Source organism: Macaca nemestrina, chromosome 16 (assembly GCF_043159975.1).
Source record: "Macaca nemestrina isolate mMacNem1 chromosome 16, mMacNem.hap1, whole genome shotgun sequence".
Lineage (NCBI taxonomy): Eukaryota > Metazoa > Chordata > Mammalia > Primates > Cercopithecidae > Macaca > Macaca nemestrina.
This window is the reverse complement of record NC_092140.1, coordinates 101220156-101239943: the sequence shown is the minus strand read 5'-3', so window position 1 is coordinate 101239943 and position 19788 is coordinate 101220156. Positions and strand designations below refer to the sequence as shown.

At 38.4% G+C, this 19788-nt stretch overlaps 1 protein-coding gene across 9 annotated transcripts in view; it reads left to right on the top strand.

Annotated features, from left to right (window-relative positions):
- LOC105490240 (ring finger protein 17) overlaps positions 1-19788 on the top strand; it is a 114326-nt gene that overhangs the window by 10651 nt on the left and 83887 nt on the right. For 5 of the 9 annotated variants that reach the window (XM_011755664.2, XM_011755665.2, XM_011755659.2 and 2 more), the window contains 7 exons: positions 1137-1228; positions 2584-2637; positions 4881-4992; positions 6259-6339; positions 8419-8519; positions 18275-18446; positions 19631-19707. In XM_011755664.2, the coding sequence (XP_011753966.2) occupies positions 1137-1228; positions 2584-2637; positions 4881-4992; positions 6259-6339; positions 8419-8519; positions 18275-18446; positions 19631-19707 (689 nt within the window). Of the gene's footprint in view, positions 1-1136; positions 1229-2583; positions 2638-2660; positions 2681-4880; positions 4993-6258; positions 6340-6404; positions 6424-8418; positions 8520-18274; positions 18447-19630; positions 19708-19788 lie in introns of those variants that run through there. The other 4 variants (XM_011755663.2, XM_011755667.3, XM_011755668.2 and 1 more) reach the window with 4 other exon arrangements.

The following is a 19788-nucleotide window of genomic DNA, read 5'->3' as shown; positions in this document are numbered from 1 at the left end:
AAAGTCAACCATGAACTATCCAATTTTCTTCCATTTCTAACTGCATTTTACTTGAACACTCTCTCGAGCAGGGATTTTTCTTCATCTAGTGTCTGTGGGCCACAGTGGACTTTAGGAATTCTATTGAACCACATGATTAAAAAAGTTTTAAATTGGCCGGGCGCTCAAGCCTGTAATCCCAGCACTTTGGGATGCTGAGATGGGCGAATCATGAAGTCAGGAGATCAAGGCTATCCTGGCTAACACGGTGAAACCCCGTCTCTACTAAAAATACAAAAAAATTAGCCGGGCATAGTGGCGGGTGCCTGTAGTCCCAGCTACTCGGGAGGCTGAGGCAGGAGAATGGCATGAACCTGGGAGGCGGAGCTTGCAGTGAGCCGAGATCATGCCACTGCACTCCAGCCTGGGTGACAGAGCGAGACTCCGTCTCCAAAAAAAAAAAAAAAAAAGTTTTAAATTAAATATTTTAGAGTTTTGAACATATATTACTAATTTTTATTCCTTTTTTTTGAAGTAGGGTCTAGCTCTTTCACCCAGGCTGGGGTGCAGTGGTGCAATCTTAGCTCACTGCAACCTCCGCACCCTGCCCCTCCAGGTTCAAGTGATTCTCCTGCCTCAGTCTCCCGAGTAGCTGGGATTACAGGCACCTGCCACCATGCCTGGTTAATTTTTGTATTTTTTGTGGAGAGGGGGTTTTGCCATGTTGGCCAGGCTGGTGTTGAACTCCTGATCTCCGGTGATCCACCCGCCTCAGCCTCCCAAAGTCCCAGGATTACAGGCGTGAGCCCTCATGCCTGGCCTAAAATTTTTAAAGTAAAATTGAAAGTATAGCTAGTATTTGCTTTAGAGTTATGGTAGAATGAAGTGTTTTGGTCAATTAACTAAAAATTAATAATTGATTATTAATAATTAATTGACCAAGCTTAGTTAACTAATTCCTGATTGCTTCCAAAAATTAAAATGGGTCAAAACCTCATAAAAGCACAGTTTTCTCCTTAATTTACGGGGGATTTCAGGATCTTAAAGTTATCATTAACTTTATGAACAGCACACTTAAATAGTTATTTAGGTTCTGGATAAACAGAATTTATTGGATGACTTTCTTTGTTTTTTTTAAACCCTTATTTTGTCCTAAGGTTGCTACAGCTGTAAATACTAGACAAGGCTGCTATGCAATGGCTGGATATGTTAAAGAAGACTCCATAATGGAAAAACGGCAGCCTAAGACGTATGTTCCATGTGTACTTATTTGAGTATTTAAAGTAAATGTGTTACTGAAATAGTTTTGGAATTATTGATAAAATGTCATTCTTAAATCTGCATTTCTAACCTACTGTTTATGGAATGCTCTTTAAGTTCATACTTCATCTTAGCTGTCAGTGGAATGGAGACTCCAGCTCTTTAAAGAAGAAGCATTTGTTTGTCCTTATTTAAAGAAAGAAAGAATGTTAATGATTACCACATCAAGAAAGGCTGAGAGTATACTGGCTAAAGTGACTTGTGCTGGATGAAAGGAAGTTATAGAGAAAAAAAAAAGTAACTTAGTTCTCTCTTGATTCTTTTTAAAAATTTTTAGAATTCGGCCGGGCGCGGTGGCTCAAGCCTGTAATCCCAGCACTTTGGGAGGCCGAGACGGGCGGATCACGAGGTCAGGAGATCGAGACCATCCTGGCTAACACGGTGAAACCCCGTCTCTACTAAAAAAAATACAAAAAACTAGCCGGGCAAGGTGGCGGGCGCCTGTAGTCCCAGCTACTCGGGAGGCTGAGGCAGGAGAATGGTCTAAACCCGGGAGGCGGAGCTTGCAGTGAGCTGAGATCTGGCCACTGCACCCCAGCCTGGGCAACAGAGCAAGACTCTGTCTCAAAAAAAAAAAAAAAAAAAAAAAATTTTTTTAGAATTCTAAGTTTTTTTAGAGACAGGGTCTCACTTTGTCACCCAGGCTGGAGTGCAGTGGTTTTGATCATGGCTCACTGCAGCCTCAGACTCCTGGGCTCAGGCTAGCCTCTCACCTCAGCCTCTGGAGTATCTAGGACTGCAGGCATGCACCACCATGCACAGCCAGTTTTTAAATTTTTTTGTAGATGTGGAGTCTCATTGTGTTGCCCAACCTGGTCTCAAACTCCTGGCTTTAAGGGATCCTTCTGCCTCAGCCTCTCAAAGTGCTGGGATTACAGCTGTGAGCCACTGCACCCAGCTTGTCTTGATTCTTGAAAGTAGTGCAAGTATAGTACAATGGAAGACTTTGTGAAGGGTTGGTTTGAGAAGTGATTTATAGAAGGAAAAATAATACCTTTGGGGTTCTTTCATTCATTTTCCCATTCTTGTATAAACCTTTACATATGTATGCATTAATAGATTCTCTTTTTGAATTAGTAATTTTTTAAAAATACACCCAGCTAGAGATGAGTACCTATGTTACTGATTATTTCACCTAATTATTAATGCTTCTGTATGTCTTTCCCTGCTAGTCTGTAAGCCCCTTTAAAAGAATGGACCACATTTTATTCCTCTTTATATCTCTGGTTTGGGACACAGAGTAAACATGGAATGTTTATTACAGTACATGTTTGATTTTTGCAGCTTTTTAAGTGTTAAAAGATCTTCAGATCAATTTCCTGGAACTGTACTCCGATGGTAATTTGTATATAACTTAACTTTTTAAAGCATATTTAATGTGGTAAGTAGACAATGCAAGAAATAAAAAATAGGATTCTTTCAAGGAAGAATCTCATGTGGAACTTTCCAATTTTGTTAGTGGCACCAAGTATTTATAGATTAGCCCAGTTCCTTCTATTGCATTCGTTTTACTTCCTGCAGATTCTGACTTCCATAGTATCTCCTGTATCCATAACCTATCTTCATTTCTGCTGCCTTATTTAATTCTCATGTTCTTTTGTGTAGCTCCTTGTCAGACTCTTCCTTAACACTATAGTTGTTCATTAAGTATTCAATTAAAGTTCAAAATTATTCAGTCTAGAATCCCTGGCACTTCCCATTACCACTGTAGCTTCTCTTTCCAGACTTAAATGAGTACTTAGAAAAAAACAAAAGAATTGTTGTAGCCATTTTCTTGGGTGGTAAAACCACTTAGCTAAAGTCTGACAGCTGGTCATTCACAGAACCAGAATGTAAACCTAGGTTTATTGAATACCGGTACTGCTCCCAACTCCTATACCACTGGTCACTTCCTCCATGAAATCTGTGTAGAGTTATTAGAATAAGTTTTGTAGAATCGTTCTGGCTCATCATATGAGTCCCCATGGAGTAGCCATTTTATCAAATTTAGGGTTCCCAAATTTGAACACCTACACGAATTAAGCAGATAACTTTTATTGGGTGAGGTCGACTGAGTTTAAACAATGAGTGGTGAGGATTGCGGTAGATGACAAGGGCTCACCCCCTCCAAAGGAGGCAGTTCCTACTCAGCTGTAGCCAATTATTATTATGTGTTAAGACCAACCCAATGTTGCCACATCTTTTTTTCTCAAGACAAACCCGAGATCTGCACTTCTGTGTGAAATTTTCTGACACATGATGCGAGTCAAACCAGGTTGTACTCTTATCTAGATATGTATAATGTCTGTTAGAGTTGCAAAGTGAAATTTTACTTTCAGAGGTATATGAATCCATCTTAACCAGAAAGTACCCAAATTTGTTCCAAATAACCATTTAAAAAATTAAATTTATGTCAATTATACCTATTTTAGAAACTGCTGTTCTCTAAGATACAGTTTGGTTTTAAATGGTTGTATATTTTTGAATTATAGTAATCCTTTACTCATTTCTTTACTGATTTGTTTTTAGTATTTTGAAACAGAAATTCAGTAATGGAATCCTTAGGGCTAATGCACTCATGTTTTTAAGAACATGAATATTCACTTTTCAGAGAATAGAATGTTTAAAAATTATATGGCATAGTATTTTTTCTCTGTAAGAATAACATTTAAACATCATAGTTTCTTCCATAAGCTATAAGCTGATGATTAACTCGGCAAACACTAGTTACTGTGTGCTAGCCAATATGGTGATGTAAAGATAAAAATAGCTGGACATGATGGCTCATGCCTTTAATTGCAGCACTCTGAGAGGCTGAGGTGGGAGGATCACTTGAGTCCAGGAGTTCGAGACCAGCCTGGCCAATACAGTGAAACCCCATCTCTAAAATAGATAAATTAATAAATAAAACTCTGGCTTCTACAGACTAGAGAATGCACCAAACTTTTTCTTTGCGATTAACTTGCTTAGTTAAATTCATTACCTTTTTTTAATTCTCCAGACTTGTTAAGTACCTTCTTTTTAATAGCTGGCATTTGAATGTATAAACACTTACTTTAATTGATAAGCTTATCACATTTCAGTGATTATCAACGTTTGTACCAAAAAATACCATGAAAGGACCAGTAATTAAGAAATTGAAATGCAATATATACTTTAAGCCATTATTTTTGGAATTAATTCACTAGACATGTTCTTATAAATCATATGAGTTTTTTTTCATGGTAAAAATTGAATAGAAGATTAAAACCATTACATTAATGTTGGTATTTAAAATAATGTACTTGGGCCAGGCACAGTGGCTCACGCCTGTAATCCCAGCACTTTGGGAGGCCAAAGCGGTTGGATCGCTTGAGCTTAGGATTTTGAGACCAGCCTGGGCAACATTTTGAAATCTCATCTCTACAAAAAATATAGAAGTTAGCTGAGTGTGGTGGCACATGCCTGTGATCCCAGCTACTTGGGAGGCTGAGGTGGAATGATCGCTGGAGCCTGGAAAGTCGAGGCTGCCATGAGCCATGATGGTGCCACTGCCCTCCAGCCAGGGTGACAGAGAAAGATCCTGTCTCAAAAAATGAAATAATATACTTGATACTTTTCAGGATAAAGAATTGTTCTCAGGACTTTAAGAAGACTGCTGATCAGCTAACTACTGGTTTAGAACGTTCAGCCTCCACACACAGGACTGTTTTGAACTCATCATCTGTAATGTTGGTATGAAAAATGTTGGTCATGAAGTATGATGAAGGCAAACATTTGACTTTGTCTCTAGTAGCTCAACTTTCTTCTCCTATAATTATAGATTCTTTTGGAAGTTTATAGGTAACAGAAGTAAACCCACCCTCCTACTTGAATCTCTTTTGTTCCATGCTTAGACAGTTCTCTTTTCTTCCAAGGCAGCCATTTCTACCTTTGACTGACTCTGTTTCAATGTTCTTGATATTTACTGTGTGTAGCTTCTTCTCTTTGAAACTAGTTATTGAATCCAGGTTCTGTGAAACATATAGAGCACAAGTTTTTAAATTTTAAATGTGATTTTTCACTTATTTTAGTGGCAACCAAAAGGCCTAATTACATTTGTTGTTGTTAATGTTATTGCCGAAGATTGAATTTTACCTTTTATCTACTCCTAATAACTTTAATGTATTAAGATTAGAAATAGAACAAACTCCAAAATGATGTTGAGTGAAGTATTAAGTTTTTGTGTTAAGATCATTAATGGAGGCCAAGCGCAGAGGCTCATGCCTGTAATCCCAGCACTTTGGGAGACCAAGACAGGCAGATCACTTGAGGCCAGGAATTCAAGACCAACCTGGCCGACATGGCGAAACCCCATCTCAACTAAAAGTACAAAAATTAGCTGGATGTGGTGATGTGGTGGCACACACCTGTAATTCCAGTTACTTGCAAGGCTGAGGCATGAGAATCGCTTGAACCTGGGAGGCAGAAGTTGCAATAAGTCGAGATAGCACCACTGCACTCCAGCCTGTGCGACAGTGAGACTCTGTCTCAAAAAATAATAATAATAATAATCATTAATGGGCTGGGGAAGGGGAGAAAGCACTTTAATCTTGCTAACTTTTCTTTCAAGTATAAATCTTAATGGAGTCAAATTATAATATTTTTTCCTTAACTATAATTTTTATATGTATACATGTATTGCTATGATAAATTGTTCAAGGTAGTTTTAAGTTAAAAAGATGATTACAAGGCATTATCCCATTAAAAAAAATCTTTGGGAAAAAAATCTGGAATGGTCTAACTAAAGCTCTAAAATATGAATGGTTTTTATCTCCAGGTTAGCAGGATTGAATATCATTTTTGTTGCTTGTTTTCACTTTTCTGTAGTGAGTCTATGTTGCTTTTGTAACCAAAATGGTAGCCTGAGTTTTTTGCAACTGTAAATATATATATATATATATATATATAGGCATCTGTTTTTTAGTTTTATATTTGTATATGATTCCCCTCCCTTCTTAGGACACTAACACTGCAGAAGAAATTGATGAAGCGTTGACTACAGCACATCATAATTTTGAACAATTAAGCATTGCTGGAAAAGTAAGCACTTTGCAGGATTAAATTCTATCATGAAGTGAAGCACGTCCTCTTTAAGTGTGTACATTTGGATATGTTACCACTGAGGTTAGAGCTTAGCACTGAGTTATTAAGCATGATAATTTAAAAAAGAATGGAAAACTTTTCCCATGGCCTGCCAAAATTGGTCTTGCAGCATTGTTGTGCTAGGAACTTAATAAAATTCAAGCTTTAATAAGGAACTATGACTTCTACTTGCTGTGAGCTGAATTTTGTCTCAAAAGCATTGCAGATTATCTTTTCAACATTTGCTCGTTGTTTGGCTATATCCCCCTTTTGTGAGAAAGTCTCTTTCTCTCTTCCTACTCCACCTTCCAAAAGAGACTCTCTCATTTGGTGACACAAAACAAGTTCTTCAGCACCTAGCAACAAAATTTACAATTAAGGAGTTCAAAAGGTCATAGCTGATTATGTTGTGGCTGCTTTTTTGCATAGAAGGACAAGACATTTTCGATTGGCTAAGAGTCACTATCAAAAGTCGTTTCTCAAGAGGAATGAGATATACGATAAAAGTATTAAGATAGAAGAGTTGTGAGAGAAAAAAACAACATTGAGAGAAAAGGGGAAAAATAATGTCACCTGTGATAAGCAATAATTAGTACCAGATATAGTGGAGAAGAGCAAATCAGTGGTAAATTAACTGGAGGTTAGGACTTCAGTATCTGAATTTGGGAGAGTGGGGACACAATCCAACTGAAAACAGAGTATTCTCTAGCCCTCAGTATTCATGTCCTTCTCAATGCAAGATACATTCACCCCATCCTGACATCCCCAAAAGTTTAACCCATTCTAGCATCAAATTGTAAGTATAAAAATCTCACCTGGGCTGGCTCACTTGGTCATGCCTGTGATCCCAGCACTTTGGAAGCCAAGGCAGGAGTTCAAAACCAGTCTGGTCAACATGGCTAAACCCCATCTCTATTACAAATTCAAAAATTAGCTAAGCGTGGTGGCACACACCTGTAGTTCCAGGTACTGGGGAGGGTGAGGCACGAGAATTGCTTGAAGCTGGGAGACGGAGGTTGCTGTGAGCCAAGATCATGCCATCATTTCAGCCTGGTTGATGGAGTAAAACTCTGTCTCAGAAAAAAAAAAAAAAATTAAAAATTAATAAAAATTGAAATCTCACCTTCTAAGTCACGTATGGGTGAAGACATGATATCCCATTCTTCCTAGGGCGAAATTCCTCTCCAACTATGAGCCTGTGAAATGAGACAAGAACTTACTTGCTTCTAAAATACATTGGTGAAACAGGAATAAGATAGACATTCCACATTCCCATTCTAAATTGGAAGAATCAGAAGGAAAGAGGAGGTCATGGATGTAAACAACAGTACTTAAAACTTCAAAAAATACTAAGATTGTGTAATACTTAACATTTTAATTCAAGTATGGTTTCTAAGGTTTTTTTTAATCCAGGGAGTCCTATCAAAGAGAAATTCAGCTACTTAAAATGACTTGTTTCCTGTAATGATAAAAAGGAATAAGAAAAAAACTTAGGACACTCATCAGTGGATTTTTTTTGGGTCTTGTTGCTGTATTATCAGTAGAAAATGTCAGCAAGGCCAGGTGGGGTGGCTCACACCTGTAATCCCAGTGCTTTGGGAGGCCAAGACAGGAGGATCACTTGAAGCCAGGAGTTCAGAACCAGCCTGGGCAACATAATGAGACCTTGTTCCTCTGCCCTGCCAAAAAACAATTAGTTGGACACGGAGCTGTGTACCTGTAGTCATTGCTACTCAGAAGGCCAAGGCAGGAGGATCCCTTGAGCCCAGGAGTTCAAGGTTACAGTGAGCTATGCTCAGCCTACTGCACTCCAACCTGGGTAACCAAGTGAGACCCTGTCTCAGTAAAACAAAAGGATATGATCTTACTTACAAATAGTAAAATTTAAAGTTGAACCCTGTAACTTACTCTATTTATATTATTATCTAATTACCTGATGTTGTTTTGAAGAGTCTAAAAAGTACCTTTTACTTTCAAAATTCTGTGAGTTCTACAAAATAATTCCAAAAGTAAGTCTTCGTCTTGTTTTTTTTCCAGGCGCTTGAACACATGCAGAAGCAAACGATAGAGGAGAGAGAGAGAGTTACAGAAGTTGTGGAGAAACAGTTTGACCAGCTTTTGGCTTTTTTTGATTCCAGGTAGTAACTTAAGAATCTAGACTCACTGAAACTGAAGTTTCTAACACTAACTTGTCATTGTATTCCTTTGTTTAGAATGAAGTAATGGGTAACTTTTAAACAAGTTTGGAAGTTGGTAGTCCTTACAGACTGATCTTTACAACTTCAAAATGAAAAATAATGTGTAAGCTTTTAAAAACTTTGGCTATTTACCTTCTGGTGCTGAAGCTAATGGTTGTTTGTTTGAGATGATCTTGCTCTGTTGCCGAGGCTGGGGTGCAATGGTGTGATAATAGCTCACGGTAACCTCAAACTCCTGGGCTGAAGTGAACCTCCCACCTCAGCCTTCAAAGTAGTTGGAACTACAGGCCCACACCACCACATCCAGCTACTTTTGTGGTTTTGTTGTTGTTGTTTTTTGTTTTCCGAGACAAGGCTCTCACTAAATTGTCCAGGCTGGTCCCAAACTCCTGGCCTCAAGAGGTCATCCTGCCTCAGCCTCCTGAAGTGCTGAGATTACAGGTGTACAGCGCCGTGCCCAGCTGAAGCTGTTAACTGTTAAAGAAAAGAAGCTTGGGCCAGGTGTGGTGGCTTACACATGTAGGATTACACAGTGATCATCCTGTCTAAGCTACTTTGAGAGGCTGAGATGGGAGGATCCTTGAGCTCAGGAGTTTGAGACCAGTCTGGGCAACACAGTAAGACTCTATCTGTACAAAAAAAAAAATCAGCCGGGCATTGTGCACATTACTGTAGTCCCAGCTACGTGGGAAGCTGAGGTGGGAGGATTGCTTGAGCCCAAGAGATCAAGGCTGCAGTGAGTGGGGATCCTGCAATACACTCCAGCCTGAATGACAAAGCAAGACCCCTACCTCAAAAAAGTTGCTTCTGACTTAAAGCAGTTAGCACAGAAAAAGATTTTCATAACCTAAATTATGTTGTGGAATTCTGTATACTTGGGAAAATACATAATTTTTTTTTTTTTTTTTTGAGACGGAGTCTCGCGCTGTCACCCAGGCTGGAGTGCAGTGGCCGGATCTCAGCTCACTGCAAGCTCCGCCTCCCGGGTTCACGCCATTCTCCTGCCTCAGCCTCCCGAGTAGCTGGGACTACAGGCGCCCGCCACCTCGCCCGGCTAGTTTTTTGTATTTTTTAGTAGAGACGGGGTTTCACCGTGTTAACCAGGATGGTCTCGATCTCCCGACCTCGTGATCCGCCCGTCTCGGCCTCCCAAAGTGCTGGGATTACAGGCTTGAGCCACCGCGCCCGGCCGAAAATACATAATTTTTTATACATAGTTCTGTCATTTAGTCATGTGCTTTTTTGCAACAGAGCAGAACCCTAATAGGCATTGCTAAATACCTTAAACTATTATATATTCATCACCTATTTAGAAAGCCATTTGACATATATTATCTTTGCTCACATGACGGAGGTACAGTAGATATTCCCTCCATTATGCATTTCAAGAAACAAGCTCTTAAAAATTGTAACATGCTCGGCCAGGCGCAGTGGCTCACGCCTGTAATTCCAGGACTTTGGGAGGGCGAGGCGGGCGGATCACAAGGTCAGGAGATTGAGACCATCCCGGCTAACACAGTGAAACCTCGTGTCTACTAAAAATACAAAAAATTAGCTGGGCGTGGTGGCGGGCGCCTGTAGTCCCAGCTACTCGGGAGGCTGAGGCAGGAGAACGGCGTGAACCTGGGAGGTGGAGCTTGCAGTGAGCTGAGATCGCGCCACTGCACTCCAGCCTGGGTGACAGAGCGAGACTCTGTCTCAAAAATAAATAAGATAAAAAAAATTGTAACATGCTCAAGGTAATATATTTAGTAATGCTATTTGTCCATTTGACTCTTAAATCAGTGGTTTTAAAAAAAATTTCCTAGCCAGGCATAGTGGCTTACACCTGTAATCCCAGCACTTTTGGGAGGTTGAGGCTAGCAGTTCACCTGAGGTCAGGAGTTCAAGACCAGCCCCTGCCCAGCATGGCAAAACCCTGTCTCTACTAAAAATACAAAAAATTAGCCGGGTGTGGTGGCGGGCACCTGTAATCCTAGCTACTCGGGAGGCTGAGGCAGTAGAATTGCTTGAACTCGGGAGGAGGAGGTTGCAGTGAGCCGTGATTGCACCACTGCGCTCCAGCCTGGGTGACAAGAACAAAACTCTGTCTCAAAAAAAAAAAAAAAAAAAAATTCCTAAGGATGCCTAGAACATAGGCTCAATCTATGAATGAATTTGTTGATACTCTATTCTCCATGTTGGTGCAATCTCACATTTGGTCTTTAGTTATAACATTCAAGTAATAGGTCATGTGCGTGAGTTTATTTTGTTACAGTAGTCAAATACACATTACGCAAATTACCTTTTAACCATTTTTTTTTCTTGGAAAGGTAATTATATTTTTTTCCTTTTAAGTGTTCTTAAGCATACAGTTTAGTCAGTTTAGTGGTATGTGATAATTCTGTTTAACTTTTTTTTTTTTTTTTTTTTGAGACGGAGTCGCACTCTGTCACCCAGACTGGAGTGCAGTGACATGATCTCGGCTCACTGCAACTTCCGCCTCCCAGGTTCAAGGGATTCTCCTGCTTCAGCCTCCCGAGTAGCTGGGACTACAGGCGTGTGCCACCACGCTGACTAATTTTTTGTATTTTCAGTACAGATGAGATTTCACCATGTTAGCCAGGATAGTCTCGATTTCCTGACCTTGTGATGCACCTGCCTTGGCCTCCCAAAATGCTGGGATTACAGGCATGAGCCACTACACCCGGCCCTTTTTTTTTTTTTTTTTTTTTAAATACAAACTCTAACTCTGTCACCCAGGCTGGAGTACGGTGGCGCAACCTCAGACTCCCAGGCTCAAGAGATCCTCCCACCTTAGACTCCAGAGTACCTGGGACTATAGGCGTATACCACCACACCCGTCTAATTTTTGTTTTGTAGTGATGTGAGGTCTTGCTATGTTGCCAGGACTGGTCTCAAACTCTTGGGCTCAAGCCATCTTCCCACCTCGGCCTTCCAAAGCACTGGGATTATAGGCGTCAACCACTGTGCCTGGCCTGTGTTTAACTTTTTAAGGAACTGCCAAACTGATTTCCACAATGGTTGTATATACCATTTTACTTTCCCACCAGCAATATACTACAGTTCTCATTTCTGTACACCCTTACCAACACTTATTTTTTGTTTTTCTTTTTTTTATGGTAGCCATTCTAATGAGTGTGAAATGGAATATCATTATGGTGTGGTCTGTATTTTCCTAATGACTGATAATGTGCGTCATTTATGTGCTTATCAGCCATTTATGTGTCTTTGATGAAGTAGTCAAGTTTTTTGTTCATTTCTGAATTGAATCATTTACTTTGTTGCTATTGGGTTGTAGCAATTCTTTGTATATTTTGGATATTAAATTTTTGTCTATATGACTTAAAATTATTTTCTCCCATTTGTAGGTTGTCTTTTCACTCTCTTGATAATGTCCTTTGATCCACAAAAATTTTTAATTTTATGAAGTCCAGTTTATTGTTTATTTTGTTGCTTGTGCTTTTGGTGTCATAATTCAAGATATGATTGCCAAATCTAACATCACGATGCCTTTTCCCTATGTTTTCTTTTTTATTTATTTATTTATTTATTTATTTTATTTATTTATTTTTTTTGAGACGGAGTCTTGCTGTGCTGCCCAGGCTGCAGTGCGGTGGTGTGATCTCGACTCACTGCAAGCTCCGCCTCTCGGGTTTACGCCATTCTCCTGCCTCAGCCTCCTTCGTAGCTGGGACTACAGGTGCCCGCCACCACACCCGGCTAATTTTTTGTATTTTTAGTAGAGATGGGGTTTCACTGTGTTAGCCAGGATGGTCTCGATCTCCTGACCTTGTGATCCGCCTGCCTTGGGCTCCCAAAGTGCTGGGATTATAGGCATGAGCCACCGTGCCCGGCCTGTTTTCTTTTAAGAGTTTTATAGTTCTTACATTTAGGTCTTTGATCCATCTTTTTAGTTAATTTTTGTTTATGGTATAAGGTAAGGATCCAGCTTCATCCTTTTGAATTGGATATCCTGTTTTCCAGGCACTATTTGTTGAAAAGATTGTCCTTTCCCCCACTGAATGTTCTTGGCACCCTTGTCCAAAATGAGCTCACCGTGTATGTGAAGGATTATTTCTGGGATTTTTGTTTTATTCTGTTGTTCTGTATGTCTTTCCTGATGCTAGTACCATGCTGTTTTGATTACTGTTGTTTTGTAGTAAGTTTTAAAATCAGAATGTGTGAGTCCTACAACTTTGTTTCTTTTCAAGATTGTCTCTCAGGGTCTCTTAAGATTTCATGTGACTTTCAGGATGGACTTTCAATTTTCACAAAAAAATGTCATTGAGATTTTGTTAGGGATTGCATTGAGTTGTAGATCACTTTGTGTAGTATTGAAATATTAACAATAATAAGTTTTCCAATCTATGCCCATAGGATGTCTTCTCGTTTATTCATGTCTTTAATTTCTTTCAGTAATTTCATATACAAGTCTTTCGCTTCCTTTGTTTATTCTTATTTTATTTCTTTTGATGCTGTTGTAAAAGGGATTGTGTCCTTAATTTTATTTTGGGATTATTCATTATTACTGTGTAGAAACACACCTTATTTTTATATGTTGATTTTTGTATCCTTTTTTGTTGAATGCATTTATTAGCTTTACTATTATTTTATGGCATCTTTAGGGTTTTCTACATGTAAGATCATGTCATCTGCAAATAAAATATTTTATTTCCTACCAAAAGATGATTTTACTTCTTCCTTTCCAATTTGAATGCCTTATTTCTTTTTCTTGTCTAATTGCTTTGGCTAGAACTTTGATTACTGTGTTGCACAGAAGTAGCAAAAGCAGGTATGTCTTGTTCCTAATGTTACAAGAAAAGCTTTCAGTCTTCACCATTGAGTATCATGTTCTCTATGGGTTTTTCCATATAGGGTCTTTATTATGGTGAGGTAGTTGTCTTCTAGTTTAAGTGGTTTTATCATGAAAATGTGTTGAATTATGTCAGGTCCTTTTTCTGCATCAATTGAGACAACCACTTGCGTTTTTTGCTTTTTTTCTGTTAATGTGGTGTGTTACATCAATCACATGTTGATGTTTGTATGTTGAACTATTCTTGCTTTCCAGGAATCCCCCTCGGTCATGGTGTATAATTCTCTTACTATACTGTTGAATTTGGTTTGTTAGTTCATCTGAGGACTTTCTATCAATAGTTATAAATGATACTGGTCTACAGTTTTCTTTGGTGTCTTTGTGTGATTTTGGCATTGGTAGTTTTGGCCTCACATTCGTGCCTCTTCAAGTATTTTGGAAGAGTTTGAGGAGGGTTGGTGTTGATTATTACATGTTTGGTACAATTTACCAGTAAAGCTATCTGGTCCAAGGCTAAATTTTGTTGGGAGGTTTTTTGATTACTGATTCTATCTCGTTAGTCTTAAGTCTGTACAGATTTTTTAATACTTTTATGAGTCAGTTGTGATAGGTTATGTGTTTCTGGGAATTTGTCCATTTCACCTAGGTTATATAGTTTATGTACAGTTGTTCATAATAGTCTTTTAATCTTCTTTATTTCTGTAAAATTGATAGTAATGTACCCAATTTATTTCTGATTATAGTAATTTGTTTTTTCTTTTCTTTTCTTTTTTTTTTGAGGTGGAGTCTCGCTCTGTCACCCAGGCTGGAGTGCAGTGGCACGATCTCGGCTCACTGGAACCTCTGTCTCCCGGGTTCAGGTGATTCTCCTGCCTTAGCCTCCTGAGTAACTGGGACTACAGGCACCTGCCACCATGCCCAGCTATTTTTTTTTTTTTTTTTTTTTTGGTATTTTTAGTAGAGACGGGGTTTCACTGTGTTAGCCAGGATGGTCTCGATCTCCTGACCTTGTCATCCGTCTGCCTCGGCTTTCCAAAGTGCTGGGATTACAGGTGTGAGCCATCACACATGACCTGATTCTCTTTTCTTTTTCTTTTTTTATTATTATTATACTTTAAGTTCTAGGGTTCATGTGCACAACATGCAGGTTTGTTACATATGTATACATGTGCCATATTGGTGTGTGCACCCATTAACTCATCATTTACATTAGGTATATCTCCTAATGCTATCCCTCCCCCCTCCCCCCTCCCCTGATTCTCTTTTCTTAGTGTGACTATACGTTTGTTAATTCTAATCTTTTTTTTTTTTTTTTTTTTTTTTTTTTTTTTTTTTTTTTTTTTTTTGAGACGGAGTCTCGCTCTGTCTCCCAGGCTGGAGTGCAGTGGCGCAATCTCGGCTGACTGCAAGCTCCGCCTCCCGGGTTCACGCCATTCTCCTGCCTCAGCCTCCCGAGTAGCTGGGATTACAGGCGCCCGCCCCTGCGCCCGGCTAATTTTTTCTATTTTTAGTAGAGACGGGGTTTCACCATGGTCTCGATCTCCTGACCTTGTGATCCGCCCACCTCGGCCTCCCAAAGTACTGGGATTACAGCCGTGAGCCACCACGCCCGGCCGTTAATTCTAATCTTGAAGACAAACTTTGGCTTTCGTTTTTCTCTGTTGTGTATTTATCTCCTCTCTCATCTTTATTTCCTTCCTTCTGCTTTGAGTTTAGTTTGGTCTTTTTCTAGTTACTTATGGTATATAGTTAGGTTGTTCATTTGCAAGCTCCTTTTTAAATGTGAGTATTTACAGCTATAAATTTCCCTCAGCATTGCTTTCATCGCATCCCATAAATTTTGTGTTCTTGCTGCATTTGTCGCAGATAATTTCCTAATTTCCCTTGTGATTTATTCTTTGACCTGTTGGGATTTAGGAGTATATTGTTTAATTTTTACATGTTCATTAATCTTCTGGGTTTGTTTTTTCTGGTATTTCTAGGTCATTCCGTTGTAGTCAGAAAAGATACCTTGAAGGATTTCAGTCTTTAAGTTTATTAAGACTTACTAATAAATGTTAATGAACATTAAACATTAGTCAGCATGGTCTAACATATGTTCTGTCTCAAAATGTTACATGCACACTGGAGGAAAATGTTTATCCTCATGTTGTTGGGTATAGTGTTCTAAATATGTCTGTTGGGTCCCATCAGTCTATAGTGTTGCCCAAGTAATTTATTGCTTTATTGATTCTGCACTGGTTGTTTTATCCATTATTGAAAGGGGGATATTGGAGTCTCTAATGATTATTGTAGACATGTCTGTTTTTCCCTTTAATTCTGCAGGTATTTGCTTTATATGTTTTGGGGTTCTAGTGTTGGTACCTATATGCTTAAAATTGTTACATTAAAGTCTATTTTGCCTAAAATTAGTAGAGCCACCCCAGCTTTTTAAATTACCGACATGTATTATCTTTTTCCATCCTTTCATTTTCAACCTCTCTCTGTCTTTAGACCTAAAGTGAAATTTTTGTGGCTGCATATAGTTGGGTCATATTTTTTATCCATTCTTCAGATTGTGCCTTTGGATTGGAGTTTAATTTATTTATACTTAAAATACTGATAAGGAAGGATTTTTGCCATTTGGTTTGTTTTCTGTATGTTTTATGGCTTTATTTGTTGTTGCTTATTTCCTTCATTGCTGCCTTTCTTTGTGTTTACTTAATTTTTTCTTTTGTAGTCACAAATTTTGATTCCCTTCTCAATTCTTTTTGTGCATATTCTGTAAATAGTTTCTGTGGTTACCCATCAGGATTACATATGACATCCTGAAGTTATAACAATCTGTTTTGAGTAGACAGCTTAACTTTAGTTGCATGTAAAACCTCTACTGCTTTACGTATCTGCTCCCCTTTATTTTTTCGATGTCACAAATTACATTCCTCTATATTGTATACCCATTAAGATAGATTGATATTTTACATATTTGTCCTTTAAATTCTGTAGAAAATAAAAAGTAGAATTATAAATAAAAATTACACTAATATTGGTTTTTATGTTTGCCCATGTATTTACCTTTACCAGAGATGTTTTTATCATTGTATGGGCTTTGAGTTACTGTGTAGCCTTCTTTCACATTAACATGAAGGACTTTCATTAGTATTTCTTATAGGGAAAGTCTACTGGTAATGAACTCCTTCAGCTTTCGTTTATCTGGGGATGTTTTAATTTCTCCTTCACTTTTGAAGAATACTTTGACAGCTTTTTTTCTTTTGGTGCTTTTAATATACATTGCCTTTGGACCTCCAAGGTTTCTGCTGACAAGTTGGCTGATAATCTTATTGAGGATCCCTTGTACTGGACAAATTGCATTGTTCTTGCTGCTTGCAGGATTCTCTTTGTCCTTCAGCAGTTGGTGTTCCTTGAGCTTATAGATTTATAGATTCATGTCTCATCAAATTTTGGAAGGTTTTTTGCCATTATTTCTTCAAATAATTTCTGTCTCTCTCTTTTACTGTGATTCCTATAATATATACATTAGTCTGCTTGATAGTGACCCACAAGTACCTTAGACTTTGTTCACTTCTCTTCATTGTTGTTTTTATTTTTTTCAGGCTTCATTATCTTAATTGTCCTATATTCAGGTTGGCTCATGCTTTCCTTCTGCCTGTCCAAATCTGCAGTAGAACCTTTGGTGGATTTTTAAAGTTACAATTACTGCAGGGTTTTCAATACAATCTGTAGAATTTCTGTTTGGCTATTTTATATAATTTCTCTATGTTGATATTATCATTTTGTCCCCTAGATCATTTTTCTGATTATTCTGTAGTTTTGTTTTGTTTTGTTTTGTTTTTTTGTGAGACAGAGTCTTGCTCTGTCCCCCAGGCTGGAGTGCAGTGGCGCAATCTCAGCTCACTGCAAGCTCCGCCTCCTGGGTTTACGCCATTCTCCTGCCTCAGCCTCCCGAGTAGCTGGGACTACAGGCGCCTGCTACCTCGCCCGGCTAGTTTTTTGTATTTTTTTTTAGTAGAGATGGGGTTTCACCGTGTTAGCCAGGATAGTCTCGATCTCCTGACCTCGTGATCCGCCCGTCTTGGCCTCCCAAAGTGCTGGGATTACAGGCTTGAGCCACCACGCCCGGCCCTGTAGTTCTTTATCTATGTTTTCCTTTAGCTCTTTAGGCATATTGAAGACAGTTGTTTTAAGCCTGTCTATTGAGTCCAGTGCCTGCGCTGCTTTGAGAACTGTTTTTACTATTCTGTTTTCTTCCTTTGAATGAGCATGTTTTTCTGTTCCTTTGTGTGCCTTGTGGTATTTTTGTTGAAACTGGGCATTTGAGAAAATAGCCACCTTCCCCAGTCTTTGCAGCTGGCTCTTAATGTAACAGTCCTTCACTGAGTGGTTGTGTGTGCCCTGAGCCTTGAGATCAGCCTGAGGTCAGGCTTAAGATCTTCTCAGATGTTTTCTGAGCATGCATCTTGCCTGGGCCTCAGTGTGGCGTGGCTTTTTCAATTCCCCTGTATGTACAACTGCTTTTATATGTCTTAATGTCCCAAAGAGTCTGAGCTCAGATTCTCCTCCTGGCCTTAGATGGTCTATTGTATGTCTCTACTTATGATCTCCTGCCTTCTACAAAATTTGCTTTTCTCTAATTAGCTGTAATACATTTTAGCTGTAATACATTTCAGTTCAATTTAATACCTCACTTACCATGTTATATGTTAATTTTATCAACAAGTAGAAGTACCCTTTCAGATACAGTTCAGTTACTGTGTGCCTCATTTAACCATATTATGTAAAATTCATCAACTACTGAACTTACTCTTCAAGATACTATAGATCTGCTTTTCTGTAAGTATTTATGAAATACTGCAAAATAACTCTGGAATCTTAAATGAAGGAAAAAGAACCTGTGTGAAGAATTTGCAAGAACTACTGATGATTATCTATCAAATTTAATAAAGGCTAAAAGCTACATTGAAGAGAAAAAAAATAATTTGAATGCAGCTATGAACATAGCAAGAGCATTACAATTATCACCTTCTCTGAGAACGTACTGTGACCTGAAGCAGGTAATTTAATAGTTTACAATGTGAGTTATGTCTGTGGTAGCTTATTTTACATGCTTTGGAATATATTTAAGACAAGAATTTGTTTTTCAGATTATCCTAACCTATTTTATTGTTTAGAATTCTAAATTGATGACAATATAGGTTAGGATAATCTAAGTTATAATAAGATAATGTTTGAAATCTAAGACAAACATTGTAAAATTTGTATGGCCTTTTGTTATTTTTGACTAGTTAGGGAAATAGTGCAGTTAAGTCTTTGTAACACTTGATCTGAGAGCAAGTAAGGTGACATTGAGGTTAAAGTTTAGGTTTCGAGGACACCTGAATAAAAAAATGAGGACAAATAAGGGTAGCAAACTGAATGGGACTCTGTTTTGTTCACATTAACAATTTAGGTATGGCTGTCAACTCTTAACTTTAAAATTTAATTCAGAATCCTAGTCAACTTTTTCTCTTCCCATTCCATCCCAAAATGTGCAAGTCAAGAGACAGCTTCAGCCATCTCCTATCATCTAATCATGTGCCTAAGGGGCAAAATTGGGCAAAAAACCAAAAAATGTTTCTGATAGTTTGACAGGACAAGAGTAATCACAGGTATTTGCTGAGTTCTGCCTCACTCCATAAGGGCACAGATCTTGGCTGTAGTCACCTTTGACTCTTCAGAATCTCACTCCCCATGGATAACCAGATGTATAGAAGAGACGCCATTAGTTTACCCGCCTCCAAAGTCTCTAACGTTAAATGAAAGGATTTGCCATGACCCTACTTGGCTAGGTGTCCCAGGCTTTAGTTCCAAAACAATAGTAGTCGTTTCCTGTGAATTACACGTGTGATACTAGAAAAAAGTGATTACATTTGGTCTTTATCCTAGTTAATCTAGTTAAGAAAATAGGGCAAAAAAGGAGAAAACACTTGAAGATAGCAATGCAGTTGCAAAATGAATCTGATCAGTTTTCTCTGATCATGTAACTCTGACTTATTTCTTAGTGTCTATTGTTACCTTTTATACATATCTCCAAAATGCATAAACACTTATTTGTATCCCTTTGAGTGTCCCAAATTGGGCCTGAATGCATAATTAATGAAATACCTAAAAGATACAATTTTACTTGTAAAATCTTACTGTTCAGCAATATTTGTGACAAGATTCACACATGAATGATTTTTTTTTTTTTAAATTCTAGATTATCCGGACTTTGAAGTTAACATCAGATAGTGAATTAGCACAAGTTAGTTCTCCAAAACTAAGGAACCCTCCCAGGTGAGTAAGTCATGATTCAGGAGACAATAACAAGTATAAAGATGTGCTAGAACTTAAATGTATTAAAATAGCAAGTAATAA